General features: G+C 40.3%; 1 protein-coding gene across 1 annotated transcript in view; it reads left to right on the forward strand.

Annotated features, from left to right (window-relative positions):
- The window catches only part of LOC139367939 (carnitine palmitoyltransferase 1Ab (liver)), a 73,509-nt gene extending 52,450 nt beyond the window's left edge, over positions 1-21,059 (forward strand). The window contains exons 10-19 of the mRNA XM_071106341.1: positions 6,004-6,199; positions 12,255-12,443; positions 13,224-13,329; positions 13,481-13,597; positions 13,774-13,938; positions 15,324-15,455; positions 17,554-17,706; positions 17,956-18,069; positions 18,401-18,493; positions 19,088-21,059. Of these exons, the coding sequence (XP_070962442.1) occupies positions 6,004-6,199; positions 12,255-12,443; positions 13,224-13,329; positions 13,481-13,597; positions 13,774-13,938; positions 15,324-15,455; positions 17,554-17,706; positions 17,956-18,069; positions 18,401-18,493; positions 19,088-19,174 (1,352 nt within the window). The 3' untranslated portion in view covers positions 19,175-21,059. The remainder of the gene's footprint in view (positions 1-6,003; positions 6,200-12,254; positions 12,444-13,223; positions 13,330-13,480; positions 13,598-13,773; positions 13,939-15,323; positions 15,456-17,553; positions 17,707-17,955; positions 18,070-18,400; positions 18,494-19,087) is intronic.
- Positions 21,060-21,483: the final 424 nt, after the last annotated feature.

Below are 21,483 nucleotides of genomic sequence, written 5' to 3' on the forward strand. Positions count from 1 at the left end.
TTCATATGACGCTGTACTTACTATAACGTCAGGCACCTTTGGTCATTTATAACGCATACATTAAGGCTTAATGATGTAAACACATGTATTAACACTTAGGGATTTGCCACTTACAGCTAAATTAAATGTTTAAACCATGCATTTCCTTTTATTTGTAAATATTTTAAACAATACAAATACATGACGTTTCAAAAAGTCTAGCAATGCAATTACATTGAACATTACACAGGGCTGTGAATAGTGTAGATTTACCCTGAGCTGGCGGACGAATGGTTTTTGTCTCTCTTCCTGCTGGAGGTAATGCATGTTGGTTCCAATCTTAAAAGTAACAACAAAGAAAGTTAGCAGGTATGTTAGGAAATGCCTTTGTCACACCATCTGGATAAGGGTATTTCTGTGCTGCGCCAGAAACTCTAAATGGGAAGATGGAAACTCCATTCAATTTGTATTATTATATTCCTCTTTTATTTACAAATGTCTCAAGTCTCATGACGTGACTATGACAAGTGGCTGTATCTAGGCAAATTTGTATTTAGCTGAGCCTGCTAGCTAGCCAAATTTTGGCTATTGCTGTGAAGTCACTGAAATTATTTGAAATAATGATTGAGGTAGCTACAATATGTCATCTAACTCAACATTTGACTACTACAAGCTAATTTAAATTACTAACTTATTTGTTTTTTGCTGTCCAGTGGGAGCACAAGTGGACATTTGACTTGCGAACTCATTACATGACCAGCGTCTCGCCAACAACCCTAGAAAAGTCATTCTGGGTCACGGAATTTTGGAAATGTTCAAGATAAAAAATACTCCAGGTAATAGTAGTGTCAATAAACATGATATATGAAGTATAATTGGCGAAACATTAACAATGATCCATATGTATAACCATATTTAAGTGGCATTTTATGTTTAAAAACATGTCCCAATGTTAATAAATGCCCCATAAGCGGTGCTTATGCCACACTTTGTAAAGCAAAGGTTTATGTCACATTTGACATTGGTGGTTATGTCACACAGTTATGCCTCATTTATGAACATGAGCATTCCATATGGTTATAGATGATTTGTAACACTTATGTAGTCTTTATGAAGGCTTCATGAAGGCTTTATTATTGCCTTTATAAAATGCACGTCATTTAAAGTGGGACCCTTTAAACAGTAAAAGCGTGTACTGTATGACAAAGTAATAGACCGTTTAGGCAATATGAAAGAGGGTGACATTGGCGTGTCTCTTTTTTACTTGCCTGATCGCTCGCACGCACGCACGCACACACACACACACACACACACTCAAAAATCAGTACCATGGACATCCACATCATATTTATCTTATGTTGATTGGACTAAATCGTTTTTGGTATATTTTATTTGTCACTGTATTAGACTATGCATAGGTGATTTAAATTATGTTGAAATATTTAAGTTGAAATGGTGTTGGAATATTGGAGGCAGCGCCTGTTTTCTTTGCGAATTTGCGGTAACTCTGTAGTTCTAAATCAATAGTTGTTTAGTAGTTTGATAATGTCGGAAACATGAACTTACTTTACCACGCTGTAGGTCATGTTATTGTTTGTTACATGCAATATATTTTGTGGACTTCACCTGACAGATGTCGCTCTCTGGTTATGTGATGTAACAAAGGTGTGGTTGAATTTATTTTGCCACTGTGTCTTCTTATTGTTTCGGTTTTAGGTCTATATATCATATATGTCAACGCATATGAACTAAGAGCTTATAGCGGAAACAACGTAATTATCACAACACATATGTTGTAATATGGATTTTTTTCCCTGGTTTGGCTTCCCTGGTGATTTTTACCCATGCACGGCTCCTGTGTTATTGGGTGTTGGGCCATCACGAGCCGCGAGAACTGCTTTAATGCGCCTTGGTATAGATTCTGTAAGTGTCTGGAACTTCCTGTGTGGAAGCACCCCATGCTTTCAATATACTCGGTATCCTTTATTTACTCAAGTGCTTCCTTTATTTTGGTAGTTTCCCGTAGAATGGATGTAGAGGTATCGCTCGAGTTGCACCAAAATTGAATATAACGTTGCGGATGAAGTTCAGAATGACACAATTTCATGTGCCCTACCTTTATTCTTCTATGAGCGGCGTTGGGTTTAGCGCTAACCGACCGTTATAGAACATCTAAAGACTTCCATCACTGTACTGCATCACTAGACATGCCGTTTCTAAAATGACGTATTTGGGTGTTTTTGGAGCCTTTGTCCATGTTTTTCAGGGGCAAATGATACGCAATAACCAATCGCGATGAGGCATAGCCAGCTGTGAACTCTATTGCGTGCTTCCAACAACCACAGTGAATATGACTGAGCGTACTGTATAATGTTGCAATGGTAAAACATTTGATCCGACACGATCATTTTGCCTAATGTGTTGGCATGCATAACATTTTTTTTTAACCAATTATGAAAGTTGTTAAAAAGCGTGATTTTTATAATATAACGATTATATCAACACACTCGTCACTCCTGTTCAACAACTTAGAGTAGGCACTTGCCGGTAATGTTGCATAAAACGTTTAAAAGGTCTACAGTATCATTTTCATTGAACACAATCTCTGGTGTTGCTTCCATTTTTTATGTGCATTATCGACTCGTAACAAAAAATGTACCTAGCCAAGTTTTCCCTCCGTTAAACGTCTCTCACTTAATGTCGTTCTTTGTTATAAGTCTCTCACTCAATTTTGTTCCGACCGCTCCCTACACACCCTCGTAGACAAGCTACATTCCTTAGAAATTCAGGACAGCTTAATCAAAATGGTTGATTAAATTAGGGAAATATGTGTTCCAACCACAAGCTGCAGTTTTGGAATAATAAATGCCTCTTGTCTATTTTATGCTTTTTGCTAACTGCTATAGTGTGCCATTTAGAATAGGTCCCCCCCTAAACCTAGGCACGTTCTAGAATGAAATCTGCAACAACAACAAATTGGGGTGGGATAAAGGCAAATTGCGTATTCATTAGTCTAGGGGCCTAGTTTGTTTCATGATTAACAAAAGCCTGCCCACCAAGTTTAAGCTCACAAATCAAACACAGGGCAAAGGAATACACACCATATGCTGGGATATGTTAACTACGATGAAGTGCGGAGCGCTTTATATCCATGGGAAATAATTTTAAAGAGTCATATCCCCTCTTACTAACATTACAGCATTGTTGCATCATTGTTGCATTTATGATGGGACCTGTTTAATGCTAGTTTTGTGATAACTGCATTGTGATTTTAATTTTGAAGAGGAAATAAAACAGTTAGGGATTTTTTGGTGAGGGATTTTTTTTCTCAATGTTAAGGATTCAATTTCCTTTAACATTCACACCCCTAGCCTATATAAGTGCACATAAAGATGAAGGCAAATTCATCTCTATTGAACAACGAAGAAATCGGTCAATTCTGAAGTCCTATTATGTCAGCAAAATATAACAAAAATGGTCTCATTGGCAACCCAAAATGCATGCCAATCACTGGATTAGGTTGCATATCAAAATATTTTCAATCATGCATTCCTGCTTGGACATGTTAGATGTAACAACTTTATTATTGAACACCATCTCAGTATTCTGCTACACTTCTTAATAAAGCGTTGTGAATTACTTTAAAATAACATTTACATACAAATATACGTTTAATAAAGGCTTTAGATGTATGGCAGCATAATACAGCATATTATTATAGAATAATATGTGATCATTGCTACAATATCTTTATCATCACTATTATCTTGTATCTTCTGGAATCATGGAAGGAGATGATGACTCAAATCTTTTCTATTGGAGTGCCACCAAATCAAGGGCAGAAAACATTTGTGGCACCAGTGGCAGCTGGGGAAAATATCTAGAGCCCTGTATTAGCAGTTTTCGTGTTTCATGTCAGTTGTAATTTTGGGTGAACTATCTCTTTAAGTATTTGCCATCTTGGAGATGAACAAATAATCAAAGGCTAAGGTCACATTGGACAGCTTTAAGGAAATGAGCTTCAAGTCATGTGCGATAAACTGGGTTTTCCCCTAAATGTTCAGAGTCCAATAAGGAAAAAACACACTCACTGACCTAGTCTCTGTTTGGATCGTGCCCACAAAGGAAAACTTTAAAAAAAAAAAATGTTTTGCAACAGAAGATGAAAATGAGTCCAGGTAGTCGCTCCCTGTTTCAATTCCTTTTCCTCCATTTGGTGCCAAATGAACACGATGGACTTCTGTCACCCCATGAATCTCAGTAATGATTCACTTTCAATTGCAGTCAAATAGCAGTCACTCTTTTCCAGAGAAAATCACAGTGAGTGAATTCAGATACGAAGATTGTAAAAGAACATTTCAAACCCAGTTTTTAATGGGAGATACATTTATAAATTAGATATGACCCACCTTAAGAAACAAACCTAATATCCGGCATAAGTAATCTATCAATGTACTAACTTTCTGAGTTAGTACTCAGATATCCCTCTAACTCGTTTGGAGTGCTCAATTAACAAACCAATCATGCTTTAGAGGAAATCTGCATGCTCATAGTCTAGATGTTGCAATTATGTAAAATATTTCATTAGTAAATATAGTGTAATATAATGTATGAATGTGTGCGGCTCTGTAGAGATGAACAGAGGAAACTCCTGAAGAAATGAAATCCCCAAAATATGACAAAAATATGATAAAAGCAGAAATGTCACAAAATATTATTGGTAGTCAGTCGTGGATCACCATAATTGAAAACAATGTCAATATGGATATATTTTAAAACAGAGGTACATTTGCCGTGGGTGCAAGTCTGTTACTGTCTCCATCTCCTTTTCCATTGTCTTCCAAAACAGCATTTAAGTAGTGTTTTAGTAACATTTTGTAGTATATTAGTACAGTAGTATTTTAATAGTGTTTAGTAGTTTTTTTGTAGTTGTTTGGCTAAGCAATGAGATAATGTTGTATAATGCAGAAAGCCTAGCACTCAGCCTACATCCAATCCATAAACACCCAAGTAAAGATAAAATTACTCAAGGTGCAATTAAACTAAGCAGATAGCCTAGATTGTTACCTGGGTGCGAGGTTGTTGTTTTCGGGAACAAAGCTCCATGGAAAAGTGTCCCTGGCATCCCGTAGACCCCTTTGCCCTTTCTCCATTCCCCTAACTGGGCAAACGCTTGTTTGAAAGCACTGAACACCGCCATGTCTTCACACCTTTCTTCAAAAATAGAAGATGTATTATTTATGTGTGTTACTCCACAAACAATCGTTTGGACTCGCACCCAAAACCATTACCCCCATTCCATCCCCACACTCCCTAGTCACACTGCTTTAGTTTGTGGATCGAATAAACCAGTCCCCTTGACTTTTTCTTATTCAAGATGAATATCCTTTGAAAAGTGGATAGATGTTCACTTGAATAAGAAAAACTGTCTCTCACAATGTAGATGACTATGGTTATCGACCCTCCTGCATGATACTTATGGTGTTTTGGTATTTCACAGAATGGGACTACCACCAATATTGTTTTGCTTTTGTTGTGGATATTTTGACGCATACTTAAATTGGCTTATCAATATTGTCCAATTTCACAAAATTTACCACCTACAAACTCCCTATACATCTTTATTGGATTATTATATCTTTAAGTCTTAAGCAGATAAAGCTCTGTGAAATGCCTGTCTCTCTTTACCCCTTCCCTCTGAGATCACAGAGCTATGCCAGCACAGCCATCCTAATCATCATTAAATTATCTCTGACTAGGACCAGTGTTTACAGTACATTGTTTACGTACAAGGAACCCAAAAATGATACATACAAGGAACCCATAAAATCATTACGTTATTTCACTTTGTTGTAAACTTGTTGTAATGATGTCATTTCAACCAGCTTTACCCGCTGGGAAGGGAATTTTGTTTCGGGAAACTCATAAATTAGCTGTTCTGCCTATCCTTGCACCCTCTCCCACTTTCACCCTCTCCCACTTTCCTCTCTTCCCTCTTTCCCTCCCTCCTTTGAGTATGTCCAGACACTATTCAGCATGTGGACGAGAGCAAGCACATCGCCGTTTTCAACAAGGGGCGCTTCTTCAAGGTGTGGGTGTTCTACGATGGGCGCCTGCTGTTGCCACGGGAGATCGAGCAGCAGATGGAGAGGATCCTGGCTGATAAGAGCGAGCCCCAGGAAGGGGAGGAGTACCTGGCTGCGCTCACTGCAGGGGAGAGGTGGGTGGGGCTTCTGACAGGAAGCGATGTCATTACGGCACCTGGGACATACTCACTGGCTTGCTACACTAGACACGTAACTTATGCCAGTGTAGCAGTTAAAAAAACCTACTCTTTTCCTGATACCCCAATGTAGCTCCTATGTTAAGGTACATTTATTTTGCCCTGACATGGGACTATTAAGTACTGTTGCTTGTTTGTGAATTCAAGTTCAGAGCAGTTTGACCACGAGCCGGATGCCTTTGTTCCTAATTCCCCTGGTGAATATTGAACTGACCCGACCTGCTATCACACTACGTTTGTGTGCATGACAAGGGACCACTAATTGTACCAGTAGAAATTGCTGTCAGTATTAAGTTTCCATTTTACGGCATGCAAAGGAAAAGTCACAGTTGAAACGTTTACGTTTTGTTTGTTATTGGACTTGTTTAAGTAGTCCTACCCTTTTTCAGTCCATTGTCTTTCGTTGGGTACCAAATTATCATGACCCTTGTCAGTAATGCACAATGATGTAATGTGTGGAGCATTTCATAATTTTTTTTAACTGTGTGTAGGGCTAATATGTGACCCACCACCTCAATTCGGTCTAATGTAGCAACATGGTGTTTTTTTTTACATTGGACAAAAGTACAGACTGAATGTTTTGCATTCCCAAGTCCAACTGGGGTATGTGCAATACCATCGGGTGTACACCAAATACAAATGTGATTCACATTTTTTTTAAATTCATATACATTTTTTTCTTTGTTTTATTTTTTTTCACGTTTTCAAACAGTCCATTTATTTTTTCCAATGGCGCCATACATTTGGGTGAGTTTTTTTTCTCATCTGAGTAACCTCATTTCGCTGCCAAAAATAAAATGAAACTATCTAGTGTTCAGCGAAATAACAGAACAATAACAAATACAGGTAGCCTAGTCAAATAATTAACATCCAATCAAATTAACCGTTACTCTCTCGTGGGAATTCCACTAATGGTCCATATGTAGCCTAACGTGTCTGCTGCTCATTCCGTTTGCTCGAAAATTGATAAATGGTTAAAAAAAAGTAAGGCATGCGTCCATAGAGACACATACCAGCTCTACTGGTAGTACTTCTACTACCAGCAGTACTACACCTGCACCTGTCGACGACACAAGTTGTTCTGCTTCCACGAGCACATCCAATGCTAGCATCAGTAATTCTACATTTGTTGTTAGCCCAGCTAGCATGGACACTGACTGTTGTGAATCTGATGCAGCTGAAGAGCTACTGCCCCCTTACCCAGGAAAGCACCAAACAACAGACAGGGACGTTGTTGGACCATCGAAGAGGCACAAATATGATGAGAACTACATTGATTTGGGGTTCACTTATATTGGGAGTAGTGCCTTTCCTCAGCCACAGTGTGTTATATGTGAAAAACAACTTGATGAAACCTTCACTCTTGCGCGGACATTTAGAAACAAAGCATGCCAATTTGAGTTTTTTGAGCGAAAATTAAGACACCTTTCAAGTAGTAAGACATGTATAAAAGCAACAGATACCATTTAATAAGAAGGGGCTAGAAGAGTCTTATATGGTGAGTGACCGAGTGGCTAGGACAGACAAGCCCAATACTATTGTGGAGGACTTCATTCTTCCTGGTGCGCGGATATGGCTGGGACAATGCTGAGGGAAAAGGCCCAAAAAACTATACAGACAATGACTTCATCAAACAACACTGTTTCACGACGCATCAGTGACATGGCAGGAGATGTTTTGAAACAATTACTGCAAGCCAAATTATTATACAAGCCAGTGAATTCTATGCTTTACAGCTGGATGAGTCAACAGACGTGGCAGCTCCTGGTCTGTTACGTTTATGGGGGGTCAATTAAGAAAGACATCCTCTTCTGGAAACCAGAACAACAGGAGAGGATATTTTTTAAGTATTGGACAGCTTTGTGACATCAAATGGACTTTGGTGGTCAAGATGTGTTGGTATCTGTACTGATGGCGCAAAAGCCATGACAGGGAGACATAGTGGAGTGGTAACGCGCGTGCAAGCAGTTGCTCCCAACGCCACTTGGGTACACTGCAGCATCCACCGAGAGGCTCTTGCTACCAAGGGAATGCCTGACAGCTTGAAAGACATTTTAGACAATACAGTGAAAATGGTTAACTTTGTTAAAGCAAGGCACCCCGAACTCTCATGTATTTTCTGCACTATGCTTTTACAACATACAGAAATGCGCTGGTTATCAAGGGGTAAAGTATTGACACATTTTTTAAAATTGATAGACAAGCTTAAAGTTTTCTTTACTGACCATCATTTTCACTTGTCTGACATCTTGCATAATGACGAGTTTCTCACACGACTGGCCTATCTGGGTGATGTTTCTTCTCACCAGAATGATCTGAATCTAGGATTACAGGGACTCTCCACAACTACATTCAATGTGCGGGACAACATTGAGGTTATGACTAAGAAGTTGGAACTCTTCTCTGTCTGCATTAACAAAGACAACACACAGGTCTTTCTGTCAGTGTATGATTTTTTTGTGTGCAAATTAACTCAAGCTTACGGACAATGTCAAATGTGACATAGTGAAGCACCTGAGTGAGTTGGGTGCACAATTACGCAGTTACTTTCCCGAAAAGGATGACAAAACAACTGTATTTATTATTCCTTTCATGCCCTGCCTCTAGTCCACTTACCGATATCTGAACAAGAGAGCCTCATCGAAATTGCAACAAGTGGTTCTGTGAAAATTGAATTTAATCAAGAAGCCACTTCCAGATTTCTGGATTGGTCTGCACTCAGAGTATCCTGTCTTAGGAAATCGCGCTGTTAAGACACTGATGCCCTTTGCAACCACGTACCTATGTGAGAGTGGATTCTCAGCCCTCACTAGCATGAAAGCTAAATACAGGCACAGACTGTGTGTGGGAAATTATTTAAGACTAAGACTCTCTCCAGTACAACCCAGCATTGCAGAGTTATGTGCATCCTTTCAAGCACACCCTTCTCATTAACCTGTAGTGAGTTATTCACAATTTTCGATTAACAAATAAGGTTTTATATTTAAGATGGTTAAATGAAAAGCAAACATATTGATTATTATTATATTATTATTTGTGCCCTGGTCCTATAAGAGCTCTTTGTCACTTCCCACGAGCCGGGTTGTGACAAAATCTCACACTCATTCTTATGTTTAATATATGTTTTGTATATTGTGTGTGTGGCAGGCTTACAATGACTGCAAAAATCAACATTTGAGAGTGCGCTGACCCTGATGCTAGAGGGGGTACGCAGCTGGAGGTTGAATGTTTGAAGAAGTACGGGACTATAAAAAGTTTGGGAACCACTGGTCTATGCCCATTCAGCATTGTTCACACCCTCTTAAGCTATATCCCCACCCATCTCTTTAAAGATTCACATGTGAGGCCATGTGTGAGTAAGGTAGTGTAGTGAACAACCAAAGATTTCAAGACTAAAAGTAGTGAATGTAGTAGAAAAAAGTAGGTGTAAAAATTGACTTTATTTAGTCCTTGGCCTTCATCTGTCACGACTTCCGCCAAACTCGGTTCCTCTCCTTGTTCGGGCGGCGATCGGTGGTCGGCGTTGCCGGTCTTCTAGCCATCATCGATCCACTTTTCCTTTTGTTTTGTCTTGTCTTCCCACACACCTGGTCTAAATTCCCTCACTACATGTGGTGTATTTAACCCTCTGTTCCCCCCATGTCTTTGTGCGGAATTGTTTATTGTAAGTGCATGTGCACGTTTTCTCTGGTGCGCGACGGGTTTTGTACCCATTTGTTTGTTGTTCTGGTTTCCAGTGGTTTTATGAATAAAACTGCTCCGTTGATTACCCAGTTTTGCTCTCCTGCGCCAGACTTCCCTTCCGCTAGTTACGCACTCCCTTACAACATCCTAATCTGACTTTGATGCAGGTCATGTTGTTCTTCACATTACCGTCTCTGTTAAACACATGCTATATCAAATAAAACGTTTATTTGTCACATGCACAGGATATAGAAGGTGTAAACGGTAGAGTGAATTTGTTATCTGCATAGTAGCAATATCAAAAATAGAATGTGTCCAGAAAAAAAAATATATTGTATAAATCTTTTATAATTATCAGATGATGCTTACCCAGACACACTTGTCTAAATTGATGGGTCATGTGAAAGAAATGCTGTAACCACCCCCCAGCCAAATCTACTGTAGCTAAGAGGATGGGTCACTATTGTCTAGGCATGCACATGTTCAAAAATAAAATAGATGGCCATAATCACATTAGCTAGCGAGACAGTAAGCTAACATTCGCTAGCTAGCGAACAGTATGCTTTAACTTGCAATGAAAACAACTTTCTGACAAAATTTGAAACATGTCATTTCTGAAAATGTAGCTTGACCCATATACAGTACCATTCAAAAGTGTGGACACACCTACTCATTCCAGGGTTTTTCTTTATTTTTAAAATGTTCCACATTGTAGAATAATAGTGAAGACATCAAAACTATTTAATAAAACATATGTGATGCGATTCAGGAAACTAGGCATGTGTCGCAAGTAAGGACTTCACAGGAGAGCCATTTGAACATAAAACATATTTTTTTATCAAAATGCGTTTTTTGGCAGAATTGCCTTTTTGAACATGTGAACTTTCATGTGCCTTAATAACAAACTTGTATGCCATCTGTAAATACAAATACAATTGTTAAATTACGAGCCTTGTTGGTTAAGTAGCAACCTTCCCACTAGCCATGATTGGCTGAGATATTGAGTGGGCTGGACATGCCAAGAGAGGAGTTTGGATTGGTCGGCCATAGAAGCTCGTCAGTCTGTGTTGGTAATCCTGCCGAACGCTGATTTTTTTTTAAATGTATGGTGTAGTTGAGCTGCATAAGTGAGTGTGCAAGGCTGTCATCAAGGCAAAGGGTGACTACTGAAGAATCTAAAATCTCAAATATATTTGGATTTGTTTAACACTTTTTTGGTTACTACATGATTCCATATATGTTATTTCATAGTTTTGAGGTCTTCACTATTATTCTACAATGAAGAAAATAGTAAAAATAAAGGAAAACCATTGAATGAGTAGGTGTGTCCAAACTTCTGACTGGTCTGTAAATTGGCTTGAAATTCTACGGCAAGACTTGAAAATGGCTTTCTCGCAATGATCAACAACCATCTTGAGCCTGAAGAATTTTTAAATAATATTGTGCAAATATTGTACAATCCAGGTGTGCAAAGCTCTCAAAGAATTACCCAGAAAGACTGACAGCTGTGATCACTGCCAAAGGTGATTCTAACATGTATTGACTCAGGGGGTTGAGTACTTATTTAATCAAGATATATTAGTGTTTTATTTATTATTATTATTATTATTTTTTTTTTACAAATGTTAGAAATGTTCTTCCACTTTGACAAAATAGTATTGACGGGGCAACAACATTTTGGAAAACAGTTTAATCTGTGTTTTTCAACGATAGGTGGCGATAGTGAGAACACTGGTAGAGTTTTCTTTGACAACAAAGGAACCGAGTACATGGCACCAACTGGAGAGAGGGACAAGCGGCTTGAAGTGGCATAGTTCTACTAACTACCTTATTGGTCAAGCCCAATTGTTCTCGTATTTAATAAAACCCATGCCATCTGAGTTGAAGAGTTAAGGATAGGTTCGCCAAAAACATCCGACCATTTAATCTTGTTGAGGGCCAAAATCTTGTATTATGGAAGTTATCAGTTGTACGTGAGCTGCAGACAACTGCCAAACGGAGCAGTTGCTATGGCTACCATGTACTGTATATATTCTGGTATTGATGATGGCTACTCACGCAGAGCTGGGGACAGATAGATGAGCAGCTAATGGAGCAAGTTATTTCTGATCGTAAAAGTGAGCTTGGGATGGGCATGATTGTTATCAGGACGGGACAGGAAAGTTCCGGGTTTATAGAACTATTCTGGTATCAGGACAGTATAGGAAAAAAAATTGACAGGACAAGACAGTACAGGAATCTTCACTTCTGAGTCAACCTCTAATGTCCACTCCACTACTCCTATTTGACCTCTAACCCTGCTCACCAGGACACCATGGGCCAAAGCACGTGAAACCTACTTCAGAAGCGGCAAGAACAAGCAGTCACTGGATGCCATTGAGAAGGCTGCCTTCTTCGTAACCCTCGACGACTCAGAACAGAAATACGAGATCGACAACCCGGTGAAATCATTAGACAGCTACGCCAAGTCCCTCCTCCACGGCAAATGCTACGACAGGTGAGTGGCTGAAACCAGTCAAAGGTTGTGATTGAGCAATTTCCAACCAATGACAGCCAATGAGGACAGCTCAGGCTATCAATTCCACTGAGGAATTATAACAATTCCCACTGGGCACATACGTCAATTCAATATCTAGTCCACATTGGCTCAACGTAATTTAGTTGAAATGACGTGGAAACAACATTGATTCAACCAGTGTGTGCCCAGTGGGTTATGTCACATTGTGCTGTTTCTTCAGTATACCCTGGTCCAAAATCTGTTTGTGCGGTTTTGCCAACTGCTATGGTCATTTTCACGACAAACAATTAGCATGGGAGTTGGCAAGACAGCACAAACATATCTGGCACTAAGCTACTGTTTCTGTAGGCCAGTTACCATAATCTCACTGCAGTTGCTACATCCATTTTTAGCCTTTTAAATTGATATTAAATAGCCTCCTCCATTGAATATTGAACAATATAACTTACAGATGACTCATGAGCTTAGTTCAGCAGTCATACCCTATTAAAAACCCAAATATAAGCTTGTTTTACTCCTTCCTTAGCTTGTAAACAAACAATGTATAGCCTCTAAACATGGTTAAAGCTATAATATTGATATCATGGATGGTCAGTCCCTGTATCCATAGCTCTGTCCATGAGTTTGAGAGTGGTTTCATTTCTCCAGTCCCATCACTCAGCGATTTAGTAAATCATTGGCGGGGTGTCTACTATGTTATTGTTCAATCTGCAGAATGCCCCTTTAAGGTACATTTTACATGGTGCTGTGCTTCCCCAGGTGGTTTGACAAGTCCTTCAACCTCATCGTCTTCAAGAACGGAACCATGGGCCTGAATGCCGAGCATGCCTGGGCCGACGCACCAATCATAGGCCATCTCTGGGAGGTATGTCCCATACAACAACCAGTCTGCTTATTTGTGAATTGAGCATTTGGCGGGCTGTCCTTTTAATATATTGTGAAAGATTTTCAATCCAAAGGGTTGAGCTCTGGTCATTGTATTGTCAATTATGTTGCCTCTCACCTCTGTCTCTCAGCAAGTCTTGTGCATGGACCCTCTGGAGCTGGGCTACACTGAGGAGGGCCACTGTAACGGGGAGCCCCACCCCAACCTGCCCGGACCCCAGAGGCTGCAGTGGGACATCCCTGCAGAGGTTCTATTTCACTTTCGTCAGAACTACTGCTAACACTACTATTGGCTATGTCAGGGGCTAGCAACTACATTAAGCCTTAGGCCACATCTAATTGGCTTGTGGGGACAGATTTGGCCCATGGGCCACCAGTTTACAGACTTGTGTTCTATGTTAACTTGTGATCTTGTGATCCTCAGTGCCAGAGTACAATCCAGAGCTCTCTGAAGTTTGCCCAGGCACTGGCAGATGATGTGGACTCGCACATCTACCCCTTTAAGGACTTTGGCAAGGGTCTGATCAAGAAGTGCCGCACAAGCCCGGATGCGTTCATCCAGATTGCCCTGCAGCTCGCACACTTCAGGGTGAAGGGACTTCCAAATATATTTTAGGATTATTCTGGGTTCGACCTTCACGCAAATAGTCAGACAAGCAGAATATAGATTTAACTTGTCAAAGTGAACAAGTAAAATAAAACAAACACATTTCATCCGGATAGGAAGTGATGTGTTGCGCTGTAGACTCCAAGGTTTCCCTTGTATTTATTTATCAGCTCCGCTCCGCCACACCCCCAAAAATATTGAACATATTAAAAAATAATCTGTCAACATGGACTTTGAAGATGCTAGAACTGTCCACATGTACTTTTCCTCTACAACAGCTTTCCATTGCTACTACATTTATTTCTCAACTCTTAAAAATGAATGTTTTATTGAATGTAAGCGCTGCGCTATTCACCGTGAGTGCGTAGGGGCCAAGTGTAACACGGGGTCAGTAGGCCTACATTACAGTCACTGTGTTTTTTGGGGGGATAGTAAAGTCATCAATATGTTGCTAACTTGTAACAAGACCATTTTTAGAGTTCGGGATCTAGCTAATGATTAGCCCAAGTAAATCCCAGAAATTGATATATATTTCTTGGATATTGGCAACCCCATGCTTCATCCTTTTTATTTAGCCTTTATGCAGCGTCAGTTGGACTACAGATGTTAACAAATTTATTTATAACTAGCCCAAGATAGTTCATCTGTTTTCTGGGCAGAACAAGCAAGGAGGTGGGCAAAGTCAAGCACGAGCTTGCGAGGTCTTATTGGTGCGTTTCGAAGCATGTGTTTGCATATATTTCCATTAGGGAATGCCTCGTCTGTGAAGTGCGCGTGTGCGTGCACAACCTAAATTCCGCCTTTGCACTCCTTCTAAACAACAAAACATTTGAAAACATTTGAAAATGTCAAGTCTACAAAACGCGGTGTACTGTGTTCATAACAGATTGTAGTTGTGTGAACGGGAAAAATGTATTGAGATCAGATGTGTCATCCATGAAAAAATTAGCAGCTTAGATGGCGTCCGAGTCATTTTAATTTAATTCATTCTGCAAGTAGAATGTCCATGTTCTATACAGTTATTTCGTAATGTAACATGCATTCCAAACGCAGAGCTTTTGAGCGGTTATTCCTAAGACATTCATTGTACTTTACAGCTTAGACCCGAGGCTAGAACCAACGATAACAGTCGTTATTGTTCTCCACTGTTTTTTTTGTAGTTATTGTTGTAGTGTGAACGCTGACGTTTACTTGAATTAGAACGATTTCTGATATTGTTATGGTTTTCGTTACAGTTATCGTCCTAGGTGTGGATGGCACTTTAAACTGTCAGGGAAACTGCCCCTAGGAGTACAAGGCAAAAATGAAGCCATGATGTGTAACAGCTGACGGCATGTTTATTATTACATACTGTATGTTCTCTGCAGGATAAGGGCAAGTTCTGTCTAACGTACGAGGCATCGATGACACGGTTGTTCAGAGAGGGCCGTACGGAGACGGTGCGCTCCTGCACCATGGAGACCTGCGCCTTCGTCCGCTCCATGATCAGAGACGAGACGGTAAGGGTCAGGGTTCACATCGACCCCTCACCTCACCACATCCGCCTATGTCGCACTTCCACATCTGCGGTGAAAGGTGACAGAGCTAGAGCGGTGTTAGTCAGACCATGAGACATTCCGAAAATCAGTCTTCTCACAAAATCATCTGTAGCGTTCAAACGGTTTGGCCTACAAACTATTATGAAAGATGAGACTCACAAACACGATGGTGTTCTCCGTTTTGCGCTACAACCCCCACAAGCATATTGAGACTCGTCTGAAGTTGGTACAACCGATCTGCCAACTTCCTTCTGCACAGCACTGTCCTAACAGGTTGGGCTACACACTAATATGACTCATCTGTGCAAAGGTCAGACTCTCACGTACATGTCAGTTATTTTGCTTTAAGACACCCACAGGTCTCACAAGACTTGTCTGAAAGTCCCTCGGTACCAGTTAAAAAATGTATGGAAGTATTAAAGGACACTGTTTAGTGGCAGAAATAAGGGGTTAAATATACAGTACTGAACAAAAATATAAATGCAGCATGCAACAGTTTCAAAGATTTGACTGAGTTACAGTTCATAAAAGGAAATTTAAATTAAAATTAATTCATTAGGACCTAATCTACGGATTTCACATGACTGGGCAGGGGCGCAGCCAATGAGAGGGAGTTTTTCCCCACAAAAGGACTTTATTACAGACAGAAATACTCCACAGCACCCCCTCCTCTCCTCAGACAATCCCACAGGTGAAGAAGCCGGATATTGAGGTCCTGAGCTGGCATGGTTACACGTGGTTTGCAGTTGTGAGGCCGGTTGGACATACTGCCAAATTCTCTAAAACAACGGAGGCGGCTTATGGTAGAGAAATGAACATTCAATTATCTAGCAATAGCTCTGGTGGACATTCCTGCAGTCAGCATGCCAATTGCACACTCCCTCAAAATCTGAGACATCTGTGGCATTGTGTTGTGTGACAAACTGCACATTTTAGAGTGGCCTTTTATTGTCCCCAGCACAAGGTGCATCTGTGTAATGATCATGCTGTTTAATCAGCTTCTTGATATGCCTCACCTGTCAGGTGGATGGATTATCTTGGCAAAGGAGGAAGGCTCACTAACAGGGATGTTAACACATTTGTGAATAACATTTGAGAGAAATAAGCTTTTTGTGCGTATGGGACATTTCTGGGATCTTTTAGTTCAACTCATGAACCATGCGACCAACACTTCACATTTTGCGTTTATATTTTTGTTCAGTATACTGTACATGTAGAAAAAATCTTTAATATCTCTCAGATATAAGACAGACACTTCAGAAGAAACTTATTTTTGTTGTTCCATGTAGTGAATCTGTTATTCAATGCGTTTGTATGGGCTAATAGCATTAAGGCCACCCCAAAAAATTATACATATTTTTTTTAGTAGCTACTATCTTGTCTCATCGCTACAACTCCCGTACGGGCTCGGGAGAGACGAAGGTTGAAAGTCATGTATCCTCCGATACACAACCCAACCAAGCCGCACTGCTTCTTAACACAGCGCGCATCCAACCCGGAAGCCAGCCGCACCAATGTGTCAGAGGAAACACTGTGCACCTGGCAACCTTGGTTAGCGCGCACTGCACCCCGCCTGCTACAGGAGTCGCTGGTGCGCGATGAGACAAGGATATCCCTACCGGCCAACCCCTCCCTAACCCGGACGACAATAGGCCAATTGTGCATCGCCCCACGGACCTTCCAGTCACGATAGAGCCCGGGCGCGAACCCAGAGTCTCTGGTGGCACAGCTGCTTAACCACAGCTGCTTAACCACCCGGGATAATTTTATATAATTTTATAATTTTATATATTTTTTTGATACCTCAAGGGGTCTTAAAATAAAAAATCAAATTACTAAAGGATCCATGGTATGACCTTCTTAAAACAATTCCATATACAGTTGCTTAGTAGAACCCCCCTCCACCTGCTTTATAAGGCTTCGACTCTTATGGGTTAATTTAATAAAAAATGCCAAGCCCAACATTTTGGCTAGATTGTCAAGATGCCTTTGTACCTCCTTCTTTCCCTTCATCCTTATGGTTCTACCTCACCTCATCTCTCACTCTCTCTTTCCCCAGAGAGAGGAGCGTATGAGACTACTGAAGGAGGCGTCAGAGAAGCATCAGAACATGTATCGTGAGGCCATGATAGGGAAGGGCATCGACCGTCACCTCTTCTGCCTTTACGTCATCTCCAAGTACCTGGGAGTGGACTCTCCCTTCCTCCATGAGGTGAGTGATGGTTGCTACGGACACACACACAAAAAAGATGAGCCCGTCTCTGTCAATGTCTTGTCTTGACTTTATTAAACCCATAGCGCCGGTTTCCCGAACACAGATTAAGCCTAGTCCTGGACTAAAATAAATGTACATGGAGATTCTAATTGAGCTTGCTTTTCAGTTCAGGAAAACAAGGCAATGATACAAATGTGTAATTTGGTTGAACTGTCCCTTTAAACGGTCTGTTTCTGTGTACTGTAGGTTCTGTCAGAACCCTGGAGGCTGTCCACCAGTCAGACTCCAATGCAGCAGGTGGAACTTTTTGACCTGGTCAAACACCCTCATTATGTCACCTCCGGAGGAGGCTTTGGCCCGGTGAGTATTCTTTTCTCTCACTCCTGAATCCTTCTCAATGTCGTCCATGTTCAGCAAATAGCTCAGTCTTTCAGCAAGCAGTGACCCAGCATTTGGGAGAAAAGATAGTGATCTGAACTGGTAGTTTGTGATGAAGTCATCAATTTATCTGGGACCAGTTAGGGAATGTTGAAGAGGATGATCTCTTACCTGGTGTGTGCTCATTAGAACACTCAAAATAATAATGTTTTAAAACATTTTGCAGCTACAATGAACATTTCCTATTGGACAAGTCCAGGTAGTTTGGTGCCTAATTAAAGAGACAGAGCTTATCTACGGTTGTGTCTTCCAGGTGGCTGATGACGGTTACGGAGTTTCCTACATCATTGTTGGAGAGGACCTCATCAACTTCCACATCTCCAGCAAACACTCTAGTCCAGAGACCGTATGTGTTACAATTCCATTTAGATATGCTACTATGCCATGTCTGCAATTTTGGTTTTACAGTTCTCTCTCTCTGTCTCTCTCTGTCTCTCTCTGTCTCTCTCTCTCTCTCTCTCTCTCTCTCTCTCTCTCACTCTCTCTCTCTATCTCTCTCTCTCTATCTCTCTCTCTCTCTTTCTCTCTGTCTCTCTCTCTCTTCTCTCTCTCTCTCTCTCTCTCTCTCTCTATCTTCCTCTCTCTCTCTCTCTCTCTCTCTCTTCCTCTCTCTCTCTCTCTCTCTTCCTCTCTCTCTCTCTCTCTCTCTCTTCCTCTCTCTCTCTCTCTCTCTCTCTCTCTTCTCTCTCTCTCTCTCTCTCTCTCTCTCTCTCTCTCTCTTCCTCCCCCCCTCTCTCTCTCTCTCTCTCTATCTTCCCCCCTCTCTCTCTCTCTCCCTCTCTCTCTCTCTCTCTCTCCCTCTCTCTCTCTCTTCCTCTCTCTCTCTCTCTCTCTCTCTTCCTCCCTCTCTCTCTCTCTCTATCTTCCCCCCTCTCTCTCTCTCTCCCTCTCTCTCTCTCTCTCTCTCCCTCTCTCTCTCTCGCTCTCTCTCTCTCTCTAGGACTCCCACCGCTTCATGGGTAACATTAAACAGGCCATGCTGGAACTTAAGGGTCTGTTTGACCTCAACAAGAAAGCCATCAAGTGATTTTTTCTCTCCTAATTTGAAGAAAATAAAACAAACAATTAAAATATTTGTTAACAAAAAGGCATGCTCTTCCCGAAGCTTTTACATTGAAATTGTTGCGTTTTTATTTCTAAGTTAATTATACATTTTCATAACATTAATTAAGTGTGGAAAATATACATTTGAAATCTTGCATATTTCTGTCACATTTCGCTTTGTTGCTTTTTTCGTTTTGTTCTTGTGATGGGGTAGTTTTAACTGTATGTAGCGCACAGATAAAAAATGTTAGTTTCTCTGCCGGACTGTATACACCAGTGCCTTAGTGGCCCACTAATGGAGAGAGAGGCAATGAGAGAGGACAGTGAGCGGGAGTACTTTCAAGTTGCCCCTAGACACTGATCTAAATTCATTTTTGCATTTTGTTCCTCTAATGATGAAGGTAATATTTGAGTAGGGTAAACTGATCCTAGATCTATATTGTTATTTATCGTGTGTACTGCCAGTTTTATCTTATTTTAGCTGCTATGTTTTTATGACTAGTGATAAAGTTGTTTATTTTGTTGTGTGGTCAATTTCATACTCAGGTTTTTTAACTTGGCGTAGTTTTAGGGTTCAGTTTGCCACAGCATTACAGGTTTGGCGTGTACAGTAAGGTTTCGGGATACACTACTACTGCTGAATTCCAAATGGAACTCTAGCCTCTAACTTCTATCTTCTGTAGATCTGAAAATATTTAAGTCTATGGTGAAAATTCCACTTAGCCTCTCCAAGGGCTAGATGGCGTAATTACCATAATGATTGTCTAGGGGTAAAAAAGCTATTTAGAATACAGAATATTACGCCTCACAGCAGATAGTCGTTTGAAGTAAACATGGATATTTGTGTTTCAGTAGAAGGAAGATATGGTATCGTTTGGGAGTAATCTCGCCTGGGCCAAGTTCAGCATGGCACAATGTTGTGGAACGTAGAACAAACATGCCTCTCTAACATGTAAAAAGAGGAATCACTTCAAATCATGACATTCCTAAATGTTTGCCTACTGAACATGGCCCTGCGTTGCATGTTCAATTTTGAATCCTCTCATTGCAGCTGTTGATGGGTTAGGGGTGGTCACTGCACTTTTTGTTTGTCAGCGCTCTACAGGACTGGCCCTTCAGATCGCACTAGCCTAACTGCCTTTGTAGCCTTTACCCATGGTTGTTTTCATTAGGGCACACCGTAGCAAAACATTTTGCAACAGAAAGCGAAAACAAGCATTTCTTGTTGGACTGTTTTTTTCTTCAGTTTTGTGTATAATGAACACGACCCAGGTCTCAGACCACAGACGATCTGACTATATCTGCTTATAAAGGGACTTTTCATCCAGGGGTGAACTGTCATGATGTATATCATAAGAATGTCAACCAACTGTGTTGTAGTTCCGTTTGTTGTAGATAATTTTTTCAAGTGAAGAGACTGTCGTATTTCACCAACATGAACACAGTGTCTCAAGAGACTTGCAGTGTGTTAAATGTGAACATATTTGGAAACTATTGGGGCAGTACACAGATGCAGGATACATAGGATTAGACAATGGTGTATAGGACTATACCACATAGGAAAGACTTTAAAAAATGTAGTAGGCTAACTTGTAACCAAGATCAATTCTTTGCTCATTTAGGTATTGAAAAGGACATTTTATTTTATAATTAAAAAACATTTTTGACATTACTTTGTTATTCCTGACTTTGTTATTGCATACATGGAAAACAATCTATTGTAGTTGTAATACAACTTCTCACAGTAGACCCGTTTACACGTCTGCCTGGTTTGGATGAAGAAGCTAGCTAATTTAAAGATATGTGTAAAAAGACAAGCAGCTGAAATACCAAAACTTTTTAACCCAATAAAAGCGAATGTCAACAAACTGAACTCTGACTCTTTGAATGTGAAGTTACATTTTTACATTGTACAGTCTATTGTGGGCTCATTGCAGTTTTACTTACTCAAGTGTTCCCAGGGCAGATCATTAATTTGATTGGCTTATGAAAGGTTGGGCGGAGCTAACTTTTTTCAACATACAGTGCATTCAGAAATTATTCAGACCCCTTGACTTTTATCATATTTTGTTACGGTACAGCCTTATTCTAAAATTGTTTAAATTAAAACATTTCCTCATCAATATACACACAATAGCCCATAATGACAAAGCAAAAACAGATTTAGACAGTTTTGCAAATTTATGAGAAATGTAAAACAATTACCTTATTTACCTAAGTATTCAGACCTTTTGCTATGAGACTCGAAATTGAGCTCAGGTGCATCCTGTTTCCATTGATCATCCTTAAGTT

The sequence above is a fragment of the Oncorhynchus clarkii genome, chromosome 2 (assembly GCF_045791955.1).
Source record: "Oncorhynchus clarkii lewisi isolate Uvic-CL-2024 chromosome 2, UVic_Ocla_1.0, whole genome shotgun sequence".
Lineage (NCBI taxonomy): Eukaryota > Metazoa > Chordata > Actinopteri > Salmoniformes > Salmonidae > Oncorhynchus > Oncorhynchus clarkii.